This window comes from Triticum urartu, chromosome 5A (assembly GCF_056163025.1).
Source record: "Triticum urartu cultivar PI428250 chromosome 5A, HENAU_Tu73, whole genome shotgun sequence".
In the NCBI taxonomy this organism is placed as follows: Eukaryota; Viridiplantae; Streptophyta; class Magnoliopsida; order Poales; family Poaceae; genus Triticum; species Triticum urartu.
In genome coordinates this window covers 249045343-249071927 of record NC_141877.1, presented here as the reverse complement: position 1 = coordinate 249071927, position 26585 = coordinate 249045343, and the positions used below count along the sequence as shown (strand labels likewise).

Sequence of the window (26585 nt, the reverse complement as noted above, 5' to 3'; positions counted from 1 at the left end):
AACCGACTTTGTGGAGGCTTTTACTCCAAGTTTCAACCCCAAGGCTCAATATATAAATAGAGGGGCAGGGCTAGCACCCAAGACACATTAAGAAACACCAAGCCGTGTGCCCGTCCCCTCTAGTTTATCCTTCGTAATAGTTTTCGTAGTGCTTAGGCGAAGCCCTGTGGAGATTGTTCTTCACCAACACCGTCACCACGCCGTTGTGCTGCCGGAACTCATACACTACTTTGCCCCTCTTGCTGGATCAAGAAGGCGAGGACATCATCGAGCTGAACGTGTGCTGAACGCGGAGGTGCCGTAATTTTACTTGATCGGGACGGATCGTGAAGGTGTACGACTACATCAACCGCGTTGATAAACGCTTCCGCTTTCAGTCTACGAGGGTACATAGACATACTCTCCCCTCTCGTTGCTATGCATCACCATGATCTTGCGTGTGCGTAGGAATTTTTCTTTAAAATTACTACATTCCCCAAAACTGAGATGAGCGATCGGTCCCACCGAGTTCGCAATGCAAACTCTCTGCTTCCTTTTCGTAACGTTTCAGTCTCACCGAAATGAGCGATCGGTCCCACCGAGTTTGCCTGACCAACTCTCTGTTTGCTTATTACTGAAATCGGTCTCACCGAGTTGAAGTAATCGGTCAAACCGAGATCAAGTTATGCCCTAACCCTAACATCGGTCCCACCGAGTTGATCTTGTCGGTCCTACCGAAAAGCCTAACGTTCACATTTTGAACCATATCGGTCTGACCGAGTTTCAGTATTTGGTCCCATCGAGTTTGGTAAATGGTGTGTAACTGTTAGATTTTGTGTGGAGGCTATATATACCTCTCCACCCTCCTCTCCATTAAAGAGACTATCAAAACGTGCCTACACTTCCAGCATTCATTTTCTGAGAGAGAACCACCTACTCATGTGTTGAGACCAAGACATTCCAATCCAACCACAAGAATCTTGATATCTAGCCTCCCCTAAGTTGTTTTCCACTCAAATCTTTTTTCCACCATATCCAAATCTATGAGAGAGTTGAGTGTTGGGGAGACTATTATTTGAAGTACAAGAGCAAGGAGTTCATCATCAACACACCATCTATTACCTTTTGGAGAGTGGTGTCTCCTAGATTGGTTAGGTGTCATTTGAGAGCCTCCGTCAAGATTGTGGAGTTGAACCAAGGAGTTTGTAAGGGCAAGGAGATCGCCTACTTCGTCAAAATCTACTCCAAATGAGGCAAGTCCTTCGTGGGCGATGGCCATGGTGGGATAGACAATGTTACTTTTCCATGGACCCTTCATGGGTGGAGCCCTCCATGGACCCGCGCAACCGTTACCCTTCGTGGGTTGAAGTCTCCATCAACATGGATGTATGATAGCATCACCTATCGAAACCACGCCAGAAATCTCAGTGTCTACATTGTGTTTGCTCCCTCCAAACTCCTCTCCTTTACCTTTATATGCAATGATTTACATTCCGCTGCTATACTCTTAGAATTACATGTGTAGGTTGATTGCTTGACTTGTGTTAAGTTGATAAAATCTACCAAGACTTAAAATTGAAAAAATGCTAGATTTTTATTTGATGAATAGTCTAATCAACCCCTCCTCCTCAAACATACTTTCGATCCTACACCGGGCCCAAAATAGCCTGACCCGGATTGAAAAATTGAATAATTATTTAGACTATGCAGGACCCCTATATAAAAAATTTGATTTACTCCCATCTTTACGCAGTTTACAATACAAAAAACTGTAGAGAGGATAAGAGCAAATGCACCCTATTTGAAGCACCTGGATTCCACGCAAGAAGCGGTTTCCAAGAACATCACTGGTGCCTACTCCCTCCGTCCCTTAATATAAGGGTGTTTTGACACAGAGGGAGTATTTCACAAAAAAGAAAAAGAAAAACTCGAGCAGGAATCAGTGTCTGAACTGCTCAGGAGCAATGCACTTGAGTGGATCAATCAAGAGCCAAAGCCAGCAATGTTTCCTTTCCCCTTAAATTATATATGCATATTACTGTATATTTTATACATACAGTTATAGAATTATATACACCTGACCTGACTGCCGCACCTATGAAGAGATATGTGCTGGAAGGAAATGAAAACGCTGTATTGTATATATATGCTTAACAATCTTCTACGTATTCTATACAGTACCAACAACTAAACAGCGACCGCCGGGGTTGGAAGCTCCGGCAGTCCGCTCTCGCCATTCAGCACAATGACTTTCCCCTCCGGGTCCACATCAACGATGACAGAGTCGCCCTCCTTGACCTCCCCGCCCAAAATCTTCTCCGCGAGGCTGTCCTCCAGGAGCCTCATGATGGCCCTCCTCAGCGGCCGCGCTCCGTAGCTAGGGTTGTACCCTTCGTCCACGACCCGCTCCTTGAACTTCTCCGTCACCTGCAGGTTGATGTCCTTGGTCTTGAGCCTGGTGAAAACCTCCTGCAGCATTATGTCCGCGATCTCTTTGACTTCCAGCTTGGTCAGCTGTCTGAAGACGATCATCTCGTCCAGACGGTTGAGAAACTCTGGTCGGAAGTACTGCTTCATCTCCTCGATCACCAAGCTCTTGATCCTGCCATAGCTGCTGTCCTTCTCGTCCGAGTCGAGGTCGAACCCGATCTTCCTCCCCCCCTTCTCAATCACGCTGCTCCCAACATTTGATGTCATTATCAGGAGCGTGTTCTTGAAGTCCACTGTTCTCCCCTTGCTGTCGGTTAACCTTCCGTCTTCCAGGATCTGGAGCATCATGTTGAACACATCCGGATGTGCCTTCTCAATCTCATCAAAAAGCACAACGCTGTATGGCCGCCGTCGAACCGCCTCCGTCAGCTGCCCACCTTCAGTGTATCCCACATAGCCTGGTGGTGAACCGATCAACTTGGACACAGTGTGCCTCTCCATGAACTCACTCATATCCAGCCGGATCATGGCTTCTTCAGAGCCGAAGTAATATGATGCCAGAGTCTTTGCAAGCTCTGATTTCCCAACACCAGTGGGACCTGCAAAAATGAAGCTCGCAATTGGTCTGTTGGGGCTCTTGAGGCCCACACGAGCACGGCGAACGGACCGACTTATTGCTTTCACAGCCTCGTCTTGGCCGATGACACGCTTATGCAATGTCTCTTCCATCTTAAGAAGTTTATCAGATTCGTCAGTCGAGACTTTCTCCACTGGAATACCAGTCCATGATGACACAATGTGCTGGATATCTGATTCATGCACCATCGGCCCCGTCTCTCCCGACTCAGTCTCTGCTTTGTTCATCTCCTTGCTCTTGTCAATCAAGGCTGTTATCTGGGCCTTCAATTCCATTTCACGATCTCGCAACTCTCCAGCCTAATGGCATAACATTGCAACAGGCACAGCAACCATTAGTTTTTTTTCGATAAAGGGAATATATTAATAGCAACTATTAGTTAGCATCTATATCAAAGAAAGTGCAGATATATGGTGGTTGGCATCCAGAAAGTTGAGATCATCAACCCACATGAATAGAATAAACATACACTAGTGCGGTTTTTATGCTAGAGAAAAGGCAGATTCAAGGACACTAGTAATAATTTACTTGCAGTGATAACTATTTAATGTCAGAAGTATGACAAACATTTTTTATCATCAACTGAGACCGACCGCACCGACAAGAACTCCTAGATCATACTATGAAATTACATGTCATCTTCCAATTATATCAATGAACACTCTAAACAAGTTAAATATGGTGGATTAACATCCCACATGAAGTTTTTAAACAGTTGGGTTGCTCTATCAGCATTAAGAGAATTCAAAATATAGTAGTCCACCATAGGCTGATACCTTCTCAAAATCCTGGCCACGGACAGCTTCATTTTTATCTTTCGTTATTTGCTTAAGCTCCTTGTCAAGCTCTCTGGCTTCCTCAGGAACCTACATAAGTGATTCTGTTTAGATTTTGTGCGGGGCGTGCAGAAAATAGAAAAGACCAACATTTAAACACATTCTCTACCTGGGCATGTCGAAGCCTAACACGTGAACCTGCTTCATCAATCAAATCAATTGCTTTATCTGGGAGGAAACGATCACTGCAAACAAAACAATTCGCCAGATATTAAAAGGATACAGGATAGCAGCCAAGTTGTATATGAGATTCGGACAAGAAACATAGTATAATTTTTCTCTGCAATGTTTTTGAAGCCTGAGAATATCATACATCACATCACAGAGCATATATGCTCCTCATTTGGTTTTCTAAGTATTGATGTTGTAGACTCTGATGGTTATGTTAAGCTATTAACTGTCAACAAAAATTTGACCTTTTAATTCGGAATCTCAGCCACATTTTGGTTGCAGCACAGGTTCATTTTGTATCATAAACTACTTGGTAAGTTGTATTGTAATATTAGCATGACCAGCTAAGGTGATAGACTCTATCTCATAGTTCACATACCTGATATATTGATAAGATAGCTTAGCAGCTGCAATCAAAGAATCATCAGTGTAACGAAGTTTATGATGGATCTCATATCGCTCCCGGAGCCCTCTGAGAATTTCTATGGTCTCATCAACTGATGGTTCCGGTACCTTTACTGGCTGGAAACGTCTTTCTAATGCTGGATCTTTCTCAACATGCTTCCTGTATTCATCAAGCGTGGTGGCTCCAATACACTGAGAAGGTTAGTTGTAAAAAAGGTTCAGTAAAATCAAAAGAAACTACAGATTCAGCTTGATGGAATAATACCAGGCACTAGAAATGTTTAGCATAAGAAAGCAGATTGTTAGCCCTGTGTCCCAATACGGTGCCAAGTAATCTCATCGACATACCTGTAGTTCTCCTCTTGCTAAAGCTGGCTTTAAAATATTAGCAGCATCAATAGCACCTTCGGCGGCTCCTGCTCCTATGAGGGTGTGAACTTCATCGATGAAGAGAATTATCTCATCGCTCTGTTTGATTTCTTCCATCAGTTTCTTCAACCGTTCTTCAAATTCTCCACGGTATTTCGTACCAGCAACAAGAAGTCCCATATCAAGGGTAATGACCTGTAGTAAATGGTTTCGAAGATGATCATTTCCTTCCAATCTTTTCAAAACAATGCGGGAACACACACACACACAAAAAGTGACAAGTATGAAGTATAGTACAAATAAGGATCGTAGTCTCAAAAGGTCCACATCTGACTGGTGCAGATTGCGGGGCATGGACCTTGGAAGTTGGGACTATGGCCCCTAATTTGCACACATAACAGATATCGCACGTAAGTAATTTTTGAACACATAATTATTTATAATTTTCCTTTGTGTCATTAACCAATTGTGAAGCTGATTTCATACGGTTTTTTGTGTGTGAAGAAAACAGTAGGTTTCCCTACTGTGATTAAAAGGAAATTGTAGTTTGTATGAATATACATAACTTAAAAAAGACCATCTACTATCTAGCTATGACAAGGCATTATGCCCAAAAGAAGAGAGTACAACTAAGGCATGTGCTTAAATGAAGGAGTTAAACCATGCTGGTAAGTCTTTTCTATCATTTCCTCTTAGCTCTATGAACCAGCCAGTGGAGTTGATTGCATACACTAGCCAGTGGGGTTGATTGCATACACCAGCCAGTGGAGTTAATTGCACATGTTACCCTTATTATTTGTCCAAAAGACGTGCACACAAGTTCTGCAATTTTGCTTGTAAGTCTGTGCATCAGCATAGATAATTAAAGAAATTGGACATACACTTGCTCGAAAATTATGTTTTCCACTAAAAGAAAAATATGATTTGTCATAGTAAGGTACAAGCTCAAGCAGAACAGCATGGATAAACCAAACACAAGGCAGTAATCAAACGTAGTAGAAATACAATGAGAGCCATACACCTAATCTACTGGGTGAACACTTCACAGGAATGCCAGAATCAATTAACAGAGCAAATATTAGGATCAACATATAAGAATTGCAACAAGGTATACAACTGCACTAAAGCACCAAGGTATACCTTCTTCCCCTCTATCGTCTCAGGCACATCGCCACTAGAAATGCGTTGAGCAAGCCCTTCTGCAATAGCTGTTTTCCCAACACCCGGTTCTCCAATTAAGCAGGGATTGTTCTTGGTTCTTCTGCCCAAAATTTGTACGACGCGTTCAATCTGTGGTTCCCTCCCAACAACAGGATCTAGCTTTCCCTACAGATATTATTGGACTTAACAATTAGAGGCCTGAACTAGCACCTATTGTGTCATAGTAAAATGAAAATATTACCTCCTCGGCTAATTTTGTTAAATTAGTCCCATACTCCTCAAGTGTTGGCATCTTGTTACCACTGCTCCCTCCCCCAACTCCAGCACCAACAGCTTCTGTTGTCTCACCAATCATCCGGACAACCTATAGATGCATAACATTTGTGAAAACAAGATAAAAGGAAGAAAAAAAAGACTTGCTTTTCAAAGAGACCGCAATCTCAGATATAGCTTACCTGGGTACGAATATTGCTGGGGTCAGCACCAAGAGACTCAAGTACGCGAGCTGCCACCCCTTCCCCCTCACGAAGCAATCCAAGAAGCAAGTGCTCGGACCCAATATAGTTGTGTCCTGGAAAGATGAGGGTATCAGCTCCAGTAAACAGGAACCTTCTAAGCAGTTTGTTCAAATGTAATGACAAAACAGATGCACCACTGTTATGAGCGGCATATATTACAGCCAGGCGGTTAGGGGCCTGGCCCAGTTATCTTATCGTGTTAGGGGCTTAGCCCAATTATATAAACTCATGTAAGGACCCGTTTTAAGATTAAGCAAGAAGCAATCATTATTTGCTCGGCTTCCCGAAGGGAGCCGGCAGACCTAACCCTAGCCGCCTCCTGCCAACGCCGCCACCTCTTCCCTCGCGCACGACGGCGCCCAGCCGCTAGCGACCGCGAGATCGCCCACATCCAGCCCCCTCCTTCCCCTACAATCTCCGCCCTAGACCCGGTAGAACCCTAGTTTCTACCAATTTGGTATTAGATAGCTCGGTTCCGATCATGTCTGCACCACCGCCCACCCCACCACTGCCCACATCACCACCGTGCCACCAATCCTCTCCACCGCGCCGCTGGCCCTCTCCACCGAGCCGCTGTCCTCCCCACCCGCGCCACTGGTCCCCACCTCCAGCGCCCCCACCGCCCAGCTGCCAGTGCCCTCCACCGCCATCTACACCCCGGAGGTCACCGGGGTCCTTCACGCCCTCGTTGCAGCGGTCCAGGAGATCCGGCTGTACTTGGCCAGCCCCTACAGGCCTCCGCCACCCCCGCTGCCGGCTGCCGCCACCAGTCCGCCGGCCCTGCCGTGTTACTCGCCGCACTCGGCAGCCTCCGCGGCGTTCGCTGGGCCGCTGCAGCCACCGCCCGCCACCACCCCGCAGTGGCCGTTGCCTTGCTCAGTTTTCCCCTTTAATGTCCCTCTCCATTATTATTCATAGTAATGTGCTCCTCGCTGAGCTTTATGATTTCCATTGTCATTCTTCCCTCCGCGTCGAACAGAAAGAAGCAAGCAGGGGGTGTTGCCGTAGCGCGCCGGTATGTATTTTAGTCACATGAATTTTGCGAATTGAAAATTTGGGCAAATTGACTCAGTTATATTGTCCGATAAAAGGTTTCCAAGGATACGGTGGTGTGTAGGGTCTTTCAAATCAATCAGGAAAGCGTGAGCTGAGAAGGAACACGGCTTTCCACGCCTTGACAAGTGGATCTACCAAGAATAGCTTTTTCCGGTTCTCATGACGCCCCCCATGCAGCAGCCGCTGCCGCTGCAGCCGCCCCCCGCCAGCACCCCCATCTAGCCGCAGTGGCCATCGACGGCCCTCGCGGCTCCCGCCACGCCCGTCGCCCACATGCAGCAGTAGCTGCAGCTTCATCCCGCCGCGTCCGTCACGCCCATGCAGCAGCCACTGCAGCCCCAGGCACCCCCGCCGCTCAGCACCGGGCTGGCGACGACCATGCCGGCGGGCGTTCCGATCCAGCAGATTCGGTTCCCACCCTCACCGTCACCGCTTCTGGCCTGGTTGGCCGGGTCGACGCCACAGCCGGCCTACACTATGGCCGGGGAACAGCCGGCGCCCACCCTGCAGTACGACGGGCCCTCCGGCTCTGCGGGTGCCTACGCTGGCCGCGCGGGACCGCCGTTTCACGGGGCACCCCCCGTGCCCACCAACCCGGCATCATTCTCTTCGCTGCCCCGTACCGCCGAGCCGCACGCCCACGGGGGTCCGACTCCGACCCCGCTGCGCTTCGCCAAGCTCGACTTCGCCACCTACGACGGCACCGAGGACCCCCTCAACTGGCTCAACCAATGCGAGCAGTTCTTCCGAGGGCAACGGACGCTCGTGTCGGACCGCACCTGGCTCTCTTATCACCTCCGCGGTGCCGCACAGACGTGGTACTACGCCCTCGAGCAGGACGAGGGCGGCATGCCCCCATGGGAGCGTTCTCGCGAGCTCTGCCTCCTTCGCTTCGGACGCCGATATGCGGGAGCCGGCTGGCGGAGTTGGGCCGCCTCCCCTTCACCTCTACGGTGCAGGACTTCACCGACCGCTTTCAGGCCCTGGCGTGCCACGCGCCCGACGTGACGTCTCGCCAGCGGGCCAAGCTCTTTGTTGGCGGTCTGCCAGATCATATCCACGTGGACGTGGAACTGCAGGGACCCCAGGACCTTCAGACGGCCATGTATTACGCACGCGTGTTCGAGCGTCGCGCGGTGGCCATCCAGCAGGCATCACCGTACAGGGCCGCTGGATCGCCACCCTGGCCGGATGTTCCCGCGCAGGGTTGGCCTGCTCAGGCTTCCGCGGCACCCCTCGCCGCGACCGCGGCGCGCCCGTTCCGCCGGCTCACCTCGGCCGAGCTGCTCGAGCGTCGCCGCCAAGGGTTGTGCTTCAACTGAGACGAGCCCTACGTGCCCGGCCACGTCTACTCGCGTCTCTTCTACCTGGAGGTTGCGGACTACATGGAGGAGGAAGCCGCCGCCGCCGGGCTCGGCGACCTGCACGCCCCAGTTGCCGCGAAGGTGTTTGGTGACGGCTGTTCACCTCGAGGAGTTCCGCAAAGCGCTTTCCCGCCTTCCAGCTCGAGGATGAGCTGTTTGTGCAGGCGGGGAGAAATGTTATGAGCGGCATATATTACAGCCAGGCAGTTAGGGGCCCGACCCAGTTATCTTATCGTGTTAGGGGCTTAGCCCAATTATATCATTAGGAGGATTATATAAACTCATGTAAGGACCCGTTTTGAGATTAAGCAAGAAGCAATCATTATTTGCTCGGCTTCCCGAAGGGAGCCGATAGACCTAACCCTAGCCGCCTCCTGCCAACGCCAACGCCTCTTCCCTCGCGCACGACGGCGCCTAGCCGCCGGCGACCGCGAGATCGCCCACGTCCAGCCCCCTCCTTCCCTTACAATCTCCGCCCTAGACCCGGTAGAACCCTAGTTTCTACCAACCACATCATGAAAACAGAGGGAAGAATTCACATAAGGAATACAAGGATGTCCATTATTGAAAAACTATATATTGGGAAACCAAAATAATGAAGTGCATGATAAAAGTACATCCATGTATCCCCTTATAAATTCAAAATTTAGACTTTTAGTTCATGTAGAAGAACGATGAAATGGCACTTTAGCAAGTGCAAGTGTCAACATAATACGATGCACTAAAGCATATGTTGGTGAGTTCAACTACAATCCCTTCAGAAAACAGCATAATGGGAATGAGGAGAGTGTGAATTCATAGAATGGCTGCTGTAGCAAAAATTAAATTATGAGTCACAGTCATTGTGGTGTCTGTTCCAGCTGGATCAGCCTGGATCACTTAACCAATGGCAAATCCTACAGATTGTCCAAGACTTGTATGTTTACTGATAGCTGGAGACAACTTCGTTGGCTGGTGGCGACTCAGTAACTGGCCGTTGACTGCACTACGCCATGCCTAATGCTCATAGTTGGTGGATTTTAGAAGCAGCAAAATGCTGCCATCCTCAACAGGGAGAGGCCCTGCATCACCTTGCTGCCCAATACCATCCTGCAGAAGCATAGTTACGGGCTACAGCGGGAGAGGCTAGCTCCAAGCGTCACTACGGGCAGAAGATAGCTCATAGGGGTGTGGTGCTTGTTGAGTTGTTGTGCTTGTCATAGGCCTAGTCATAGGCTTGTAAATAACCTCTTGTATCTATCGAGACGAAAGGCTTTCAGATTTTCTCAAAACAAAAATACTTTTAAGTTGTAACTGAAATGTGATGCCCCAAGACCGGAGCTTCAGATGCCTTCCAGGGTTTCCGAGATTCATTGTGTGATTTTTTTTTGCTTGTTGCATTCATCATTGCATCATGTGCATTGCATCATGTCATCATGCCATCATGTCTTTTTTTTAACTCAACTAAATAAATGGCATGGATCTTTGATCCATTTAAATCAAGGGAATTCACATGGTGAGTTCTCTTCATAACATATCCTCCTAATATTTAGGGAGCTATTATAAAATATTCCGTTAACTTGGAATCACCCATAACACAATTGCACTACTCTTCAACTCTTCCCTTACCCGACTCAACCTCCTATCCTTTCTTTTCGACCTTTTAAGTTAAATTGCAAATTGGGTTGCAATTTTACTTTCTCCATTAATGTCCCAAATCTGCCCATAAATCACATCTATTGTGTAGGGTCACCTCCTATAATTTCAACCCATTTGGAGTTCATTCGAATGGGTTTCAAAATTCAAACTTGCCGAGTTAAATCCAACGTGTGTGGATTTTACTTCCTCTAAAAATCCTCAGGCCATTTTTGTCAAATTCCTCGTATTTTTGCGAGTCCGGGAAATTTATCTGCGTACTCAAATTCTTTCCCTAACCTCCCTCTTTCCTTTTCTTCTCCTTAATTGTTTTCTGCTAAGAAAATAAAAAGAGAAGAGAGAAAGAGAGAAGGGAGCCCGCAGCCCAATTTGGCCCAAGGCCCACTCCCCCGTAACCCTAGCGCCAGGGGGAGAGCCCATCTGATCGATCCCCAACTTCCCCTGCCTCCTCCTAGCACCGTCACCAGGGAACCGCACGCCCGATCCCCATCTCCCTCGCAACCCCCATCTCCCCGATCCCCTCGTCCTCTCCCTCGTTCCCACACAGCGCCGCCACGCCCAGGAGAGGAGCTCCTCGTCCTCGATCCCCTTGCCGCCACCACCGCGAGTTACCCTCGCCGCCGCGCGTCCCATGCCTCTACCGCCGCCGAGCTCCATCAGGAAGGCCACCCCACGCGCGACCCAGCGCCTTGCTGCCTCCCCGTGCCTGGGGCTGCCTCCTCGCCCTCGCTGCTTGCCCACGGGCCACACGGCCTGATGCCGGCGGCCAGCGCCGCCGTGGCCGTCGCCTCACCCGTCCGCCTCAACGCCTCCTCCTGCCTGCGCCTCCCTCTCCTACATGGCCGCCCTAGGCTCCTCAGGAAGCCGCGCCGCCCGCCTCTGGCCATGTCTCCGACGAGATCCCGGCAGCCCCACGCCGGAGCCGCCGTTCCTGCGCTGCCGCCGCACCATCTTGCCTCCTCGCGCGCCCATGGTCCTCCAGAAGTCTGCGCTGCCCCGCCCGCCTATCAGGAACGCCATGGCTGGCCCCTCCGAGACCTTGGCATGAACCGAGCTTCTTCCTTCCCGAGGTCTCCTGACCCGTCAAGTTCCGCACACGAGACTACATCTCCGGGGACTACCGTGACCGTGTTTTTTTGCCTACTACCACTTCGGTTCGTCAAGGCCACCAAGTTCGACTACGGGGATTCACCCAGTACCATTCGGATGCACCAAGTTCGACTACATGGACCGCCAAGTTCCTCCACCGATGACTCGAACGGCTACAAAACGTGAACCACTACCGTCGACCCGCAAAGACCCCGTGGACGTCAAGTTCCGTGTCGTTGACCCCGAACCTCTACGAAAACGTGTACGACTACTTCCGTGGCCGAAGACCCGTGTACAACTACCGTCGTCGAAGGCCGTCGAGTGAACGTCTACCCACATCGTGTATTTGACCAAGTTCGATGACGACCTCCGAAGAACTTGGATTCGCGAAGTTCTACTACCGTCGCCCCCGGAAACCTTGGATTCGTCAAGTACCTCTCCCAAAGCGAACGTGAACCACTACTTCCCTCGACGACCCATGAACGACTACTTCCACTACAAACTCGTTCCGCCCGAAATGCACGCTTCAAAGGTATAACCACCGAGACGACGCGCGTGAACGAATGTTGTGTGTTGTATGAAATGCTCGCGTGTGCACCGTGTCCGACGTGTTTCTTGCATGTTCCCTTTTGCCATACCGTCGTCTCGTGGGACACCCGGTTACCGGGACCACCCCACCATCTTTTGACACGCTTCCGTCACTTTTCCTTTTGCACCGGTATCTCCATGAGCTACCGGAACCGACATGTTGCCGTGGCATCATTTTCGGATTCGTCGCCGTGGCACACTTTCTTTCCACCACGGTGACAAATGCTTCATAATGCTCTTATCAATATTTTCATAAAACTTGCATAAACTTGCGTATGTCATCCGCATCATGATAACAACACCAAGAATGTTTAAATTGTTGTTTGCGGCCTCATTTAAATTGTTGTTTGCTAAATGCATATGGGGATTTACCAGAATTGTTGTTTGATGTTTCCGGCCTCATTTAAAATGCCTAGCGGTGTATTTTACTCATGCTTCACCTCTTGCCATGTTAATCAACATTTAATATTGTTGGGTACATAAACGAGATCGAACTAAATAACTTGAATGTGGTGTTAGTATTGTTTGTGCACTTTGCCATGCCATGCCTCATTAAACCGGACATGCATCATACTTGGTTGTGCATCATGCCATGCTTATGCGATGGTTGTTTACTATGTTGTTTGCTTCTTTCCGGTGTTGCTTCTTCGGGTTGCTTATGCGATGGTTGTTTCCGGTGTTACCATTTGCCACCTAAGCCTTTTTCCCTTGGATTCTGCAGACTCGAGGGTCATTTTTATTTTGAACCCCCGGGCCAGTGCTCCTCCGAGTGTTGGTTCAAACTGGGCGATGTCCGGCGCCCCCTGGGCAACCAGGGTCTATGCCAACCCGACGTCTTGCCCATCCGGTGTGCCCTGAGAACGAGATACGTGCGACTCCTATCGGGATTTGTCGGCACATCGGGTGGCTTTGCTGGTCTTGTTTTACCATTGTCGAATGTCTTGTAACCGGGATTCCGAGTCTGATCGGGTCTTCCTGGGAGAAGGAATATCCTTCGTTGACCGTGAGAGCTTGTGATGGGCTAAGTTGGGACACCCCTGCAGGGTTTGAACTTTCGAAAGCCATGCCCGCGGTTATGGGCAGATGAGAATTAGTTAATATCCAGTTGTAGAAAACTTGACACTTATAACTTAATTAAAATGAATCAACCGCGTGTGTAGCTGTGATGATCTCTTCTCGGCAGAGTTCGGGAAGTGAACATGGTTCTTGTGTTATGCTTGAACGTAAGTAGTTTCAGGATCACTTCTTGATCACTTGTAGTTTCTCGACTGTGCGTTGCTTCTCTTCTCGCTCTTATTTGCGTATGGTAGCCACTATATATGCTAGTGCTTGCCGCAGCTCCACCTCACTACCCTTTCCTACCCATAAGCTTAAATAGTCATGATCTCGCGGGTGTGAGATTGCTGAGTCCTCGTGGCTCACAGATACTTCCAAATAGTTGCAGGTGCCGATGATACCAGTGCAGGTGAAGCAACCCAGCTCAAGTGGGAGCTCAATGAAGATCTTGATCGTTGTTTTGTTTCATTTCCTGTTGATCAGTAGTGGAGCCCAGTTGGGACGATCGGGGATCTAGCATTTGGAGTTGTCTTCTTTTATTTTGATTCCGTAGTCGGACATTTGTTTGTACCTTGGATGATGTATGAATATGTATGTATTGTGTGAAGTGGCAACTGTAAGCCAACTCTTTATCTTTTTCTTATTCAGTACATGAGATGTGTAAAGATTACCCCTCTTGTGACATGCCTACCATGCGGCTATGCCTCTAAGTCGTGCCCCAACACGTGGGAGATATAGCCGCATTGTGGGTGTTACATGAAAGTAGTCAGGTAGCTAGCCAATTGTGTGGGCGAACCGGCCAACGGATAAAATTTAGACTTATAGTTGGTGAGGAACATGAAAAAGCGCAGTAGCAATTAGAAGTGTGAAGAGAACATGCTTTACCTTCGCTTCAATCATCCTGGATGGAAGCATAATGGAAAGAGTGATGGTCACCATAATCAAATATGCATTATCAGTCACAAATTCAACCCTAGTGATATCAATTGCCGCTAGTTCAACTTGGAACACTTAGTGATGGAACGAATTCATGTTTTGGTTGCTGAAAACTTTTAAGTTGTACTCCCTCCGTAAAGAAATATAAAAGCATTTAGATGACTAAAATAGTAATCTAAACGCTCTTATATTTGTTTACAGAGAGAGTAACTGATAGCTAGCTAAGAAAAAGGCATCAATCGTTCCAGTAACAGAGATGTAACTATCCCTTTGTTAGGTTTCAGTTTGTCTGGCAGTAACCTAGGAACCATAGAAATAAAATAAAATGGATCAAACTATAGAAAGACCTCTTGACTGACATACCTAGCTGCCGAGCTTCCTCCAATGAAAGCTCTAAAACACGTTTTGCACGTGGTGTGAATGGTATTTCGACAGCAACAAAACCATTGCCCCTCCCAATGATCTTCTCCACTTCCACACGGGCATCCTTCAGATTTATACCCATGGACTTAAGCACCTTTGCCGCAATACCAGTGCCTTCTCCAACCAGACCCAATAGAACTTGCTCGGTTCCGACAAAGTTGTGGCCCAGGCGCCTCGCTTCCTCTTGCGCAAGCATTATGACCTTTATAGCTTTCTCAGTAAACCTCTCGAACATTGCTCTGGTTACAAAAGAAGCACGCCTTCCCCGTCTAGAGAATCTGTAAGATGCAACTGTTGACCTGAAGTTGGACGAGCGCACGGCTGAGAAGCTATGTACCGATCTCAGACCGACAAATGCTGCCATCCTTACAGGACGGTTCAATGACATTGCCAACATTGAGGGAGTCCTCCTGGTTCCATGAGACTTGCAGTGCCGACCGCCTGTACGGCCTGCAAAAGTTGTCTCAAGAGCAACCGGCAGGACTAAGGTCCCTGCCATGGTCAAAAGTAAGTTGTCCCAAACCTGTGCAAGATGTTAGCATAGAAGTAGTTAGAAACCATTCTAGATACTTGATCCTCAAAGAGAAATAAGCTGAATGCTCAGAGAAAAACACAATAGAAATACTTTAGTACAACAACGATACAAGTCAATGTTTATTTAGCTTTAACCTCTTCGTCTTGCGTCCCTAAGTCTTTTTTTCTTTTGTTTTTGAGAAACACATGTAACTTCATTCATACTCGACAACCATCACAGGTACAATCCTCTGGATCCAAAGTCCAAGAAACTACACAGTAACACCTACAACTAAGAATTATAATGTAATCTCTTAAGAGACATCTTCTCCGTGGTATCAGTCTTTGCAAGATGAACTATAGTCAAGGTTTTATTAAAGATACTGCAATTGGACCGGAGCAGCGACACTGCCACTCGTTTACCCGCACAAGCTTGATTGCCAATAAATGCTTTTGGAAGCCCCTTGAGTCGATCATCAAAGATGATAGGAAGCCGTAAGTTATGAATGGATTTGGGCCTGGATGATCCCCTAGAAGTGCAGGTTGTCAATCTAAAAAAAGGTGCAGGTTTTCGAATTGCAAGATCTTTGCCAAAACGTCAAGGAAGGGCTCCGACTCTAGAAAGAAAGCCAACAAAAACAACACAAATCAATAACATAAACTCATCACATGGCACCGCCACGATAGAGAAAGAACCACGGTACCTTTATTCACAAAAACACCACATCCACCACTAGAGAGACCCTAACGAAGACCACAAAACGAAGGAGCTGAGGTCCCGCCATCTCTCAATGCCAAGATGGCAGCCACAAAACTCTGAGGCCAAGATGGCAGCCAGAGGCGAGGGGACTCAAATTTTTTTCAAGTGGCGGCTGTTGTTCTTTCCTAAAACCCTAAACCACACTCCCTTTCTGCCTCACACCCCTAGTGGAAGAAATAAAATAAGACATGCACTTCATCATGGACTTTATTTTGCACTGTAAATGAAAATACTAGTCCACCATTCCATACTTTTTTTTCTTGGAAAAGGAGGAAGACCCCCGGCCTCTGCATCTGGGCGATGCATGCAGCCACTTTATTAATTATTCACAAAAGATCTTACAAAGTAATATATCAGTAAGACTGAAGCCACCGTCTAGGCAAAATCTGTCGCTACTCCAATTGATGAAGGGATGCTGATAGTCTGAGCCTAATACCAAACAGACCTCGCAGCCAAACCTAACATCTAAGACAAACCTAACATCTAAGACCTGAGGCCCCAACCAAGCCACCTGCCGGGTATGGAGCACCCACCGGTCCGGCGCACACTCAGAGGCCGCCGCCGCCAACTGCCACCAATCCATCTTCAGAGCTGTACTGACGCATCAACCTTGCCCGGTCTAGCTGTCGTCGACGCCGCCATGACGCGAGACAACACCGCCATTCTGCGCTCGTCCATCAACACACGCCCAGCAGTGAAACCCCGCTGCTCCATGCCGCTGGGAACCGCCATTGTCGACGTGTCAGATGCAACGCCACACCTCCTTCGCGAACACCACCTGCTGCCACTGGTCCCATCCCCTTCACTTGCAATTCCTCTGCACTCCCAACCAAGCCCCAAGACCCCTGACGACACCTCCAGGAAGGTCACGACGTGAAGCGCCACTGCCGCCAAAACCGAAGAGGATTGTAGGTTTTCACCCGGCATGAGATCAGGGTGGGTAGATTGGGCCCTCAGCTGCGCCTTTATGAAGGAAAGTGATGCCCATGGACACCGCCGCCGCTGGAACAGTCAAACCGGCCAAGGTTTCCCCCGGACCCAAGGTACACCACCAGGGCTCACCATCACCGGAGCCTACAGCCGCAAACCAGCGGGACGACAAGAAAGGCAACAGGAGGGAGGGGAACCACCAGATCTGACGCCGCGGAAACCGACGGAGGAACACCGGCCGCCCAATCCGATCCCCGGCAGCCCACCTGCCCCGCCGCGCTCGGACGAGGAGGCCAGCCTAGGGGCCGTCGCCCCGGATCCAGCAGCCTCCGCCCCAGATCAGGCAGAGCATCGCCAGGCTGCCGCCACGAGCGCCCCTAGGAACCGGCTGGCCGCCACGCTGCCGCGCTCATGGAGACGTATAACGCCCTCGATGCGGCTATATCTCCCACGTGTCGAAGCACGACTTAGAGGCATAACCGCATTGAAAGCAATGTCGCAAGAGAGGTAATCTTCACACAACCCATGTAATACATAAGGGAAAGAGATACATAGTTGGCTTACAATCGCCACTTCACACAATAAATGAATCGCCACTTCAGGTTTTCTTCTCAACGTTGTTTGTTTCATCCGTCTCCAAGTTGCCTTTGTTTTTCCCATCCTCCCTCCCTTTGTTTCTTTAAGGACTCAGATGTCTTAATCAAGTATCTTTCATTCTTGTGAAGTCTCTCCATCCTTTCCTGTCAATATTCTTATCCGGTGATTCTCATGAAGATTCTAACGGAGCTTCTAGTTCATCATTCTTCGTTTCTTTTATCTTCTCCGGTGGTTTCAAGTCAAGCTTTGTTAACCTTACCCTTTTTCCTCATTTCAATGCCTTCTCATACCGGTGTACTTCATAATAATTCACTTCTTGCTATTCATTTATTCCGGCATGCTCAAATTTTCTAAAAAGGCTCGTCTTGTCATTCAAGATTCTTTCAAGATCTTTCGAGGATGTTATCTCATTCAAGTCATTTAATTCAACCGGTGCAACCTCTCTTTTAAATCATTTCAACGGTGTTTCTTTTGAGTGGGCACTAACCCACAGGTCTTTTCCCAGGATCTTACCTGACTCTTCTTATTTTCCCGGAGCTATCCTAAATTCCTTTTAAAGTTTGACGTAAGAATGAGTTATCATCAGTCAAATGCCATCTCCTAGATCTTTCACAATTCTTTTCATCGTTGGCTCAACCTCTTCGTTTTGATTCTTCCGGAGTGTCTAAATAATTCTTGGTGATGTTTCTCGTCGTCATTCTCGAATTTTGAAGACCGAAGAAGAGTTTCTCTTTAATCTTGCTCCATTCTCTTCAAGATTCGTGATTCTAGCTTGTTGCCATCCTCTCGTAATTGTTTTGATCGTGAGAATTCTTTTCACCTATCCGGAGTAATTCAAGAGTTTTCTCAGTTTGTTATCCGGAGTCCATCAATTCAGGTTTATTCATTCTCAGCTGTCAGTTATCATTCTCCTATCTTGCCGGTGCATCAATCAAATATCCTCTAATCAGTTCTTGATCTCTTCGTTCTCATGTATCTAGTTTGTCTCAAGCACCTTCGTTCATTTGCTAATTCTTACCGGTGATGCACCCCTACTTCGATCATTTTCAATTCTTACGGTGGTCCGTTCAAGAGTTCTCTTCCTTGGTCACCATATCAATTTATTCGTTGTTTCAACCCTTCCGGTGGTTCGTTCAATACCTTCTCAAGTTTGCGCTATATCTCTCTTAATCCTTTCTACGAGAATAAGTAGGGTGCCAAATGCATTGTTTGTCATCAATTTAATTGATGAAGGACGAGCATAATATAATTCTTATTCTTGTTTCATCGAGTTTGTTCAATTCCTATTTTTCCGGAGTGGTTCATCATACTTATTCTGGGTTTCAAGTGCTCTTCTTTCTTTCCCGGAGTTCCAAGTTCTCTCAATTATTTCATCGCGAGATCCATTTAAATCATTACAAGGCTTCAATCTTATTCTTTTCATCCTCCATTTCGATTGATCATTTCTTTTACTACCGGAGTTCTTCATGGAGGTTCTACATGATGGTTCATCAAGGATTTGATTCCTTCTCGAAGTGTTCATCGAGATTCTTTTCAGAGGAGCTCTAGCATTCTTCATCTTGCATTCCTGAGTGCGATTTCTTTCTACCGTATCTTTGGAGGTGGTATTATGTCATTCTTGATAATTTGAGTTCATGCTTCATGATTCACATATTGTTAAGAATGAGGTATTTTAAGTCCATCAATCTCTTCATTGGAGTTATATAGGGTTATATTTCACCTAAAGCCTTCCCTGAGGATTGTTGCTATCATGGTGTTTATATTTGACCCAAGCTCTTCTTTATCCTTCCGGTGAAATACTTTCTCGTCTCCTTGTCCATATCAATTCAATTCTTCTTCCCATGAGTGGCAGGTTGTCACCTCATAATTTGAGATGTATTCCATAAGACCATATCAAGCTTATTCTTTTCGTTGTTGGTTTTCAACAACTCCGTTCTAGCATTTGTTGTAACCGTGCTCTCTCAAGATCTTGTTTCCCTTCGTTCCGGAGACATTGTGATGTTGCTCTCCTCAACCCATCTTCTCGGATTATCAGGACCATGTTTTGATCGTGCTTATCCTTTTAACCGGAGTATTGTGTCCCTTTTCTCAAGCTCTTTCATGTTATCTAGTTTTTTTTTCATCTCTTTTGAACCGGAGTGCTGTCCGAGATCTTTCTTACTCCCTTGCCCCATTCATTCAATAGTTACGGAGGTAGTGTGTTGTTGATTTCATCAAGTATCCTCTCATCTTACCAAGTTCTTATTCAATTCCTTTTCTTTTCAATCGGAGTGCTGCTCGAAGTTGTTCTTCCTTGTTCTTCTTTTCTAACGGAGTGTTCTCAGCTTCGTCATCTCCCTTGTATTCTTTTCTGGATATGGCTTAATCTTTTTCAGGGTTCTTTGGTTTCACTCGTTTGGCAAAGGAGCAACTTAGTTTTACCTCTTCTCTTTCTCTTCCGTTTTCCCTCCGGTGCCATTCTAGATCTCGGGACAAGATCCTCTCGTAGTGGTGGAGTGTTGTAACGCCCCGAGACCGATGTGCCAGGTGTCGTCCAGTTATTCGCTGTTGTTGCCTTGTCATTGCTTGTGTGTCATGCATTGCATATCATGTCATCATGTGCATTTCATTTGCATACATGTTCTTCTCATGCATCCGAGCATTTTTCCCGTTGTCCGTTTTGCAATCCGGCACTCCGTTCTCCTCCGGTGGTCATTTCTACCTTCTTCTCGTGTGTGGGGATTAAGCATTTTCGGTTTGGACCGAGACTTGCCAAGCGGCCTTAGTTTACTACCGGTAGACCGCCTGTCAAGTTCCGTACCGTTTGGACTTCGTTTGATGCTCCAACGGTTAACCGAGGGACCGAAAAGGCCTCGTGTGTGTTGCAGCCCAACACCCTTCCAAAGTGGCCAAAAACCCACCTAAACCTGCTCCATCATCTCGGTCGTTCGATCACGATCGCGTGGCCGCAAACCGCACCTCATTTGGACTCCCCTAGCTCCCTCTACCTATAAATATGTGTCTCCCTCCGAAATTCTCGCGCAGACGAAACCCTAATCCTTCCCCTCGCGCCGCCGGACGCGTCCACGCGCCGCCCGAACATGTCCGCTCCGCCGGCCACCTCACCTCCACCAATCAGAGGACGCCACCTTAGCTCCGCCGCCGACTCCAGCGAATCCGCCGCCGCCATGTGTCGCCCGCACCCTCCTCTCTCTTCCCCCGCGCCGCCGCGGCCCTGCGGGCCCGAGGCCGGCCCGCCCGGCCCATCTCTGCGCCGCCGCCCACGCCCGGCTCTCCTCCCGCCCGAGCCGCGGCTCCTTCCACCGGCCGCCAGCTTGCTTCGCCGCCGCCTTCCTTCGCGCCGCGCGCCACCCGAGGCACCTCGCCGCCCCTCGCCCCTTGCCGCTGCGCTCGCCGCCGGCCACAGCGCCACCCGCGCCGGTCGCCGCACCCTCCGGTCTCGCCCGCCGCCTCCGGCGAACTCCGGCCGCAGCTCCTCCCCAAACTCCGGCGCCCTGTTCCGGCGATTCACCGGCGAGCCCGGCGCCACCTCGAGAAGCGTGCAGATCCAGATCCGCCCCGGTGGATCGAGATGAACCAAACGGCGCCATCCCGAACCGGATCCACCCCATCCCGGATATCCTCATCCCGCATTGACTTTTTCGCGGAGGTATAATTTCACTAAGTCCCCGAGATTTCCATGTTTCATATGCCCATATTCATCATGTCGTAACTCCGCATCCGTAGCTCCGTTTTGGGCATATAGCATATCAAAATGTTCGTCTCAGAGAGTACATCATTTCATTCCATTGCATCATTTTCATTTGAGTTCATCTTAATGCCCGAAATTTTGTTGAAAGTATGCTAGTTGAGATAATTGTCAGATCTGCTGCTCCATTTAGATATTTTTCATTTTTGCCATGATTATTGTGTGCATGATATGCCCTTGAGCTCTACATGTGTTTTGTTATATGTTTTGCCATCTATCCAGAGGTGCAACCCATGTATTTTTGTGATGTGTGTGGTGACTAGCACAAGCTTGCCAAGTGAGGCACTTGGTAATGCTGTTTTCAGGGACTTAGCATTTCCACTAAAGTCCTTGGACTGTTTATCTCATTTGGCCATATGTTCATGTTGTTTCCTAGTGATCCGTGCCTCTTTTGAGGATGATCAGTAAGGATGTTTTATTAATCTTGTAATGCTCTATCCATCCATGTCTTTGTTTGCAATTATGGATCACCCTAGCTTGAGTCAATCGAGCTCTACTTTTGTCATTTCGTGAATCCTGGCAGATTGTCTACTTGTTAGCGATTTTGCCAAGGATGTTGTAGTTGATCTGTGCATTCTATGTTATTGTTCTTGCCATGTCTAGCTTGTATTTTGTGTATTCTTAATGGGTGCATGCTTAGATTGTCATGACTTGCTCTGTAGTGAGTGCATCGAGCTTGTAAACATGCCTACTTGATATCTGTTTTCAGCATGCTCCAGTTTTCACTAAGTCTGTGAACTGATTATGTTTTTGCCATGTTCGCATGCTTGCAATTGTATTTTCTGATCCCTTTTGGCTCAAGGTCACTAAAGGACTTTTGTTAAGCTCTTTGAGTAGCTCCATGCCATGCTTTACTTTGACATGTTCAGGCCCTGTAGCATATAGTTTTCATGCTCCAAAGTGTGTTACCTGATCTGAAATTCCAGACAAGTGTTAATTTCACTAAGTCTGAAATCTGTTTACCATATGCATTTTTGCCATACTTGTTTGAACCTGTTAATGGATGAATTGGCCGTAGCTCAGTGTTCATCTTTTGTTAAGCATCATGAGTGGATCGCTGCCATGTATTTTGTTGCCATGTTTGGGTGCTATAGCATGTTCATCTTGTTGCATTTAGAAGGCTACTTGCTGTATATCGCAGACCGGTGCCATATTTGAATTGCTCGCCATTTCCAAACCGTGTCTCCGATTCCGGCGTTCTTTATATCGTTTTCAAGCGATTTCATCTCATCTTTCCAGTGGCACACTTGGATTTACAAGTTGAGGCCAGGTTCTTTCATTCCCTTGCAAATCATGCATATGCATCGCATACCGCATCCCGCATCTCATACCATGTTCTTGTGTTGGTTGTTTACTATGTTGTGTGCTTCTTTCCGGTGTTTGCCTCTTCGGGTTGGTTCTGGTAACGTCACGTTTGTGACGATTCGTTCGACTACGTCCGTTTGTCTTTTTCATGGACTCGTTCTTCTTCCTTGCGGGATTTCAGGCAAGATGATCATACCCTTAAAATCACTTCTATCTTTGCTTGCTAGTTACTCGCTCTTTTGCTATGCCTATGCTGCGATACCTACCACTTGCTTATCATGCCTCCCATATTGTTGAACCAAGCCTCTAACCCACCTTGTCCTAGCAAACCGTCGTTTGGCTATGTTACCGCTTTGCTCAGCCCCTCTTATAGCGTTGCTAGTTGCAGGTGAAGATTGGAGCTTGTTCCATGTTTGGAACATGGGTATTTTGTTGGGATATCACAATATCTCTTATTTAATTAATGTATCTATATACTTGGTAAAGGGTGGAAGGCTCGGCCTTATGCCTGGTGTTTTGTTCCACTCTTGCCGCCCTAGTTTCCGTCATATCGGTGTTATGTTTCCGGATTTTGCGTTCCTTACGCGGTTGGGTTATAATGGGAACCCCTTGACAGTTCGCTTTAAATAAAACTCTTTCAGCAAGGCCCAACCTTGGTTTTACCATTCGCCACCTAGCCTTTTCCCTTGGGAGTCGTGCATCCCGAGGGTCATCTTATTTTAACCCTCCCCCCGGGGCCAGTGCTTGTCTAAGTGTTGGTCCAACCCAGAGCACCGTGCAGGGCTGTCCCTTGGCAACTTGGGTTACGTTGGCTCCCATACGCTTAGCTTATCCGGTGTGCCCTGAGAACGAGATATGTGCAGCTCCTATCGGGATGTTGGCGCATCGGGTGGTCTTGCTGGACTTGTTTTACCATTGTCGAGGATGTCTTGAAAAACCGGGATACCGAGTCTGATCGGAATGTCTCGGGAGGAGGTCTATTCCTTCGTTGACCGTGAGAGCTTGTCGTGGGCTAAGTTGGGACACCCCTGCAGGGACTTGAACTTTCGAAAGCCGTGCCCGCGGTTATGGGCAGATGGGAATTTGTTAATGTCCGGTTGTAGAAAACCTGAAGTTGACCTTAATTAAAATGCATCTACCGCGTGTGTAACCGTGATGGTCTCTTTCCGGCGGAGTCCGGAAAGTGAACACGATGTTAGAGTTATGCTTGACGTAAATTGTTTTAGGATCACTTCTTAATCATACTTTTATCGACCGTGCTTTGCTTTCTCTTCTCGCTCTCATTTGCGTATATTAGCCACCATATATGCTAGTCGCTTGCTGCAGCTCCACCTCATACCTTTACCTTACCCATAAGCTTAAATAGTCTTGATCGCGAGGGTGCGAGATCGCTGAGTCTCTGTGGCTCACAGATACTTCCAAAACCAGCTTGCAGGTGCCGATGAGACCGTGCAGATGACGCCACCAAGCTCAGGAGGAGCTCGATGAAGATCTTGTCCTTTGTGTTGCTTCGTTCTAGTTGATTAGTAGTGGAGCCCAGTTGGGGTCGATCGGGGACCTTTGTCGCATTTGGGGTTCTTCTTTTATTTTGGTTCTGTAGTCGGACCTTGATTGTATTTGTATGTTGTAATGCTTTATTCATGTATTGTGTGAAGTGGCGACTGTAAGCCAACTATGTATCTCTTTCCCTTATGTATTACATGGGTTGTATGAAGATTACCTCTCTTGCGACATTGCTTTCAATGCGGTTATGCCTCTAAGTCGTGCTTCGACACGTGGGAGATATAGCCGCATCGAGGGCGTTATAAGACCGCCCTGGACCAGATCGGCGTCGCTGCCATAGATCGGGGCCTCATCCTCCGCGCTCATGGAGACAGCCCTGGACTAGATCGGCGTCGCTGCCATAGATCGGGGCCTCATCCTTGAGATCGGGGATCTCACGCATCCCTAGCCCGGGGTGAGAGGGCGATGCCTCCGCCGCCTCCATCGCACGCGCGGGCTTAGCCCGGCGCCGACCACCGACGACGAGGGAGGGGAGAGCAGGAAGGAGGGGCCCAATGGCGGAGGGTTGGGACCCCATGGTCTCCCGCGCGGGGGCGACGGAGGGGGAGGGGGAGATGATGTTAGATGATGGCCTCCGTTCCATACTCTTAAAGCAACTCTAGCAGTATCGGGCCAATTGGCATAATAACCGTCAATATGACTAGGCTGGGGACGTTGGTTTGGAGCACGTGCCATCCGCTCATGCGGGAGGGAAGTTTCACCTCCCTCCTCAACCTCCCGCGCTGGCTCATGGCAATTTTACCGCCACTTTTCCCACTGTCACAGCTCGCAGCTATGAAAAGCCCCGCAGCCTCCACTCCCCTTCTCGCCGATCACAACCTCCACTATAACAGCCGGCGGACTAGGTGCTGTTCTCGGAGGAGAAGTGGTGGTAAAATTTATGTCAGCCATTTTGGGAGACACATAAGGATTTCCACAAGGATCACCATATGTGTCCCAAAAATGGTTAGCATAATTTTTCCACCAGATGGGAAGAAATCGACGACTCTACGGCGAGAAGCGTGGAGGAATGAAATCGACGATGATGTTTGAAATTTTAAGAAGCGGGGAATCTATGGAGATTTTGAGCATCGCCATCGGAATCGAGTTGCCGCCATCGGAACTGACACCCTGAAGCTGAAATCAGTACTGGAAACGGGTCGCCAACGACCAAATCACAGTCGCAATTGGTACCCCGTTGTAAAGCCCTCGCTGTCGTGCTACTGGCCATCCAAGCCCTCGTCGCCATGCTCAGGTTTAACTGAATATATATGTATCAGAGATTGGGAAAAAAATATGTCCCACTGACGAATGGGTCCCATGATATGAAGGAAGCTCTTATGCTGATTCTATGTGTGCACTTGGCTCGGCAGCCTCATATTGCTCCATATGTGATATGGAGGCTGCCAATATGGCAACACTGCTAGAGTTGCTCTTTTGTAAGGCATCTTTGGCAAAATAAGGGGCTGCCTCAGGAAAAAAATTGCTAGATTGGAGTATTGTCAATCTTGTCCAACATCGTCTGAAATGGCTTGGGCATATACAATGCAGGCCTCCAGAAGCGTCAGTGCATGGCGAATGGTTAAGCCATGCTGATAATATCAAGAAAGATAAGGATAGACCAAACTTGACACGAGAGAAGTCCATAATGAGAGATCTAAAGAACTGAAATATCACCAAAGATTGGACAGGGTGCGTGGAAGGTAGCTATTGCACCCACAAAACTCTAGCCTACACCAACTTATTTGGGATTGAAAGGCTTTGTTGTTGTTGGAGTAGTGTCAAGCGGAAGAAAAGAACATTTCCGTCGGTTCGCCCGTCCGTTTAAAGATAAGGATCGCTGGCGCACTTGAACTTTCTGCCGCATCAATCAACTAATGCTGCCGCGAGATCGCCCAGGGCAACCTTAACCAGAATATAAGAACTAAAAACAAAGGGGAAGAGAACATCCCAGGGGCTTCATGACCAATAATCACTCCAAAGGTGAAATATTGGCGTTGAAGAATCAAGCCCTCGCCCGAGAACAAGCGATTACCGGAACCAAGAGCGAGGAAATCGAGAGAGGGAAGCCACGAGGATGAACTACTCACCTGCGATGAGAGACCGAGAGAGGGAGAGAAAGGAGCGCGGCCCTGTTTGTTTCTCCTCCAAGGAGAAGGAGATAAGAAGGGAGAAGAGGAGTCGCTTGGTTGGGGGTGCCCAACAAGCAACCAGAGAAGAGAATTGCTCTTTCCTTTCTTTGTTTTGGCCTCATGCTCATTCTGGCTGATTCTTTTCTCTCTCTCCTTTAGTTTCCACAAGTATCTTTTTTTTCTGAATTATTATGAGGGCTGGGGATTTGGACAAGTCACCAATTTACCCGCCAAGCATGGTGGCAGATATTTCTTTGGCGGTTTAGATTTTTTTTTTTCATCTCATGAGAAGAGAATCTGCAGCTGTTCATACGATGCACGTAAAATGTTGGGACGGAAGAAAAAGACTTGGGTTCAACAAAATTTGAGACATTAACAGCTAGCACAAGTCTTGGTGCAGAGATG

General features: G+C 48.1%; 1 protein-coding gene and 1 pseudogene across 1 annotated transcript; one reads left to right on the top strand and one right to left on the bottom strand.

Annotated features, from left to right (window-relative positions):
* Positions 1 to 1962: 1962 nt before the first annotated feature.
* On the bottom strand, positions 1963 to 26299 carry LOC125508341 (chaperone protein ClpC2, chloroplastic). Its single transcript, XM_048673035.2, has 10 exons — positions 26139 to 26299; positions 14594 to 15176; positions 6444 to 6559; positions 6230 to 6352; positions 5968 to 6153; positions 4807 to 5022; positions 4433 to 4650; positions 3992 to 4067; positions 3823 to 3912; positions 1963 to 3345 (listed from the first exon to the last, which is right to left on the bottom strand). Exons 2-10 carry the CDS (start codon positions 15150 to 15152, stop codon positions 2167 to 2169), a joined length of 2763 nt encoding a protein of 920 aa, XP_048528992.1. The 5' UTR covers positions 15153 to 15176; positions 26139 to 26299; the 3' UTR covers positions 1963 to 2166.
* LOC147970943 (uncharacterized) lies at positions 7399 to 9109 on the top strand (annotated as a pseudogene).
* Positions 26300 to 26585: the final 286 nt, after the last annotated feature.

Coding starts and splice junctions, on each gene's coding strand:
- LOC125508341 (XM_048673035.2), bottom strand. CDS start 15,152: ATGGCAGGGACCTTAGTCCTGCCGGTTGCTCTTGAGACAACTTTTGCA. Junction 4,651..4,806: donor TAGCAAGAGGAGAACTACAG/GTATGTCGATGA, acceptor TAACCTTCTCAG/TGTATTGGAGCCACCACGCT. Junction 4,068..4,432: donor CTATCTTATCAATATATCAG/GTATGTGAACTA, acceptor TTTTGTTTGCAG/TGATCGTTTCCTCCCAGATA.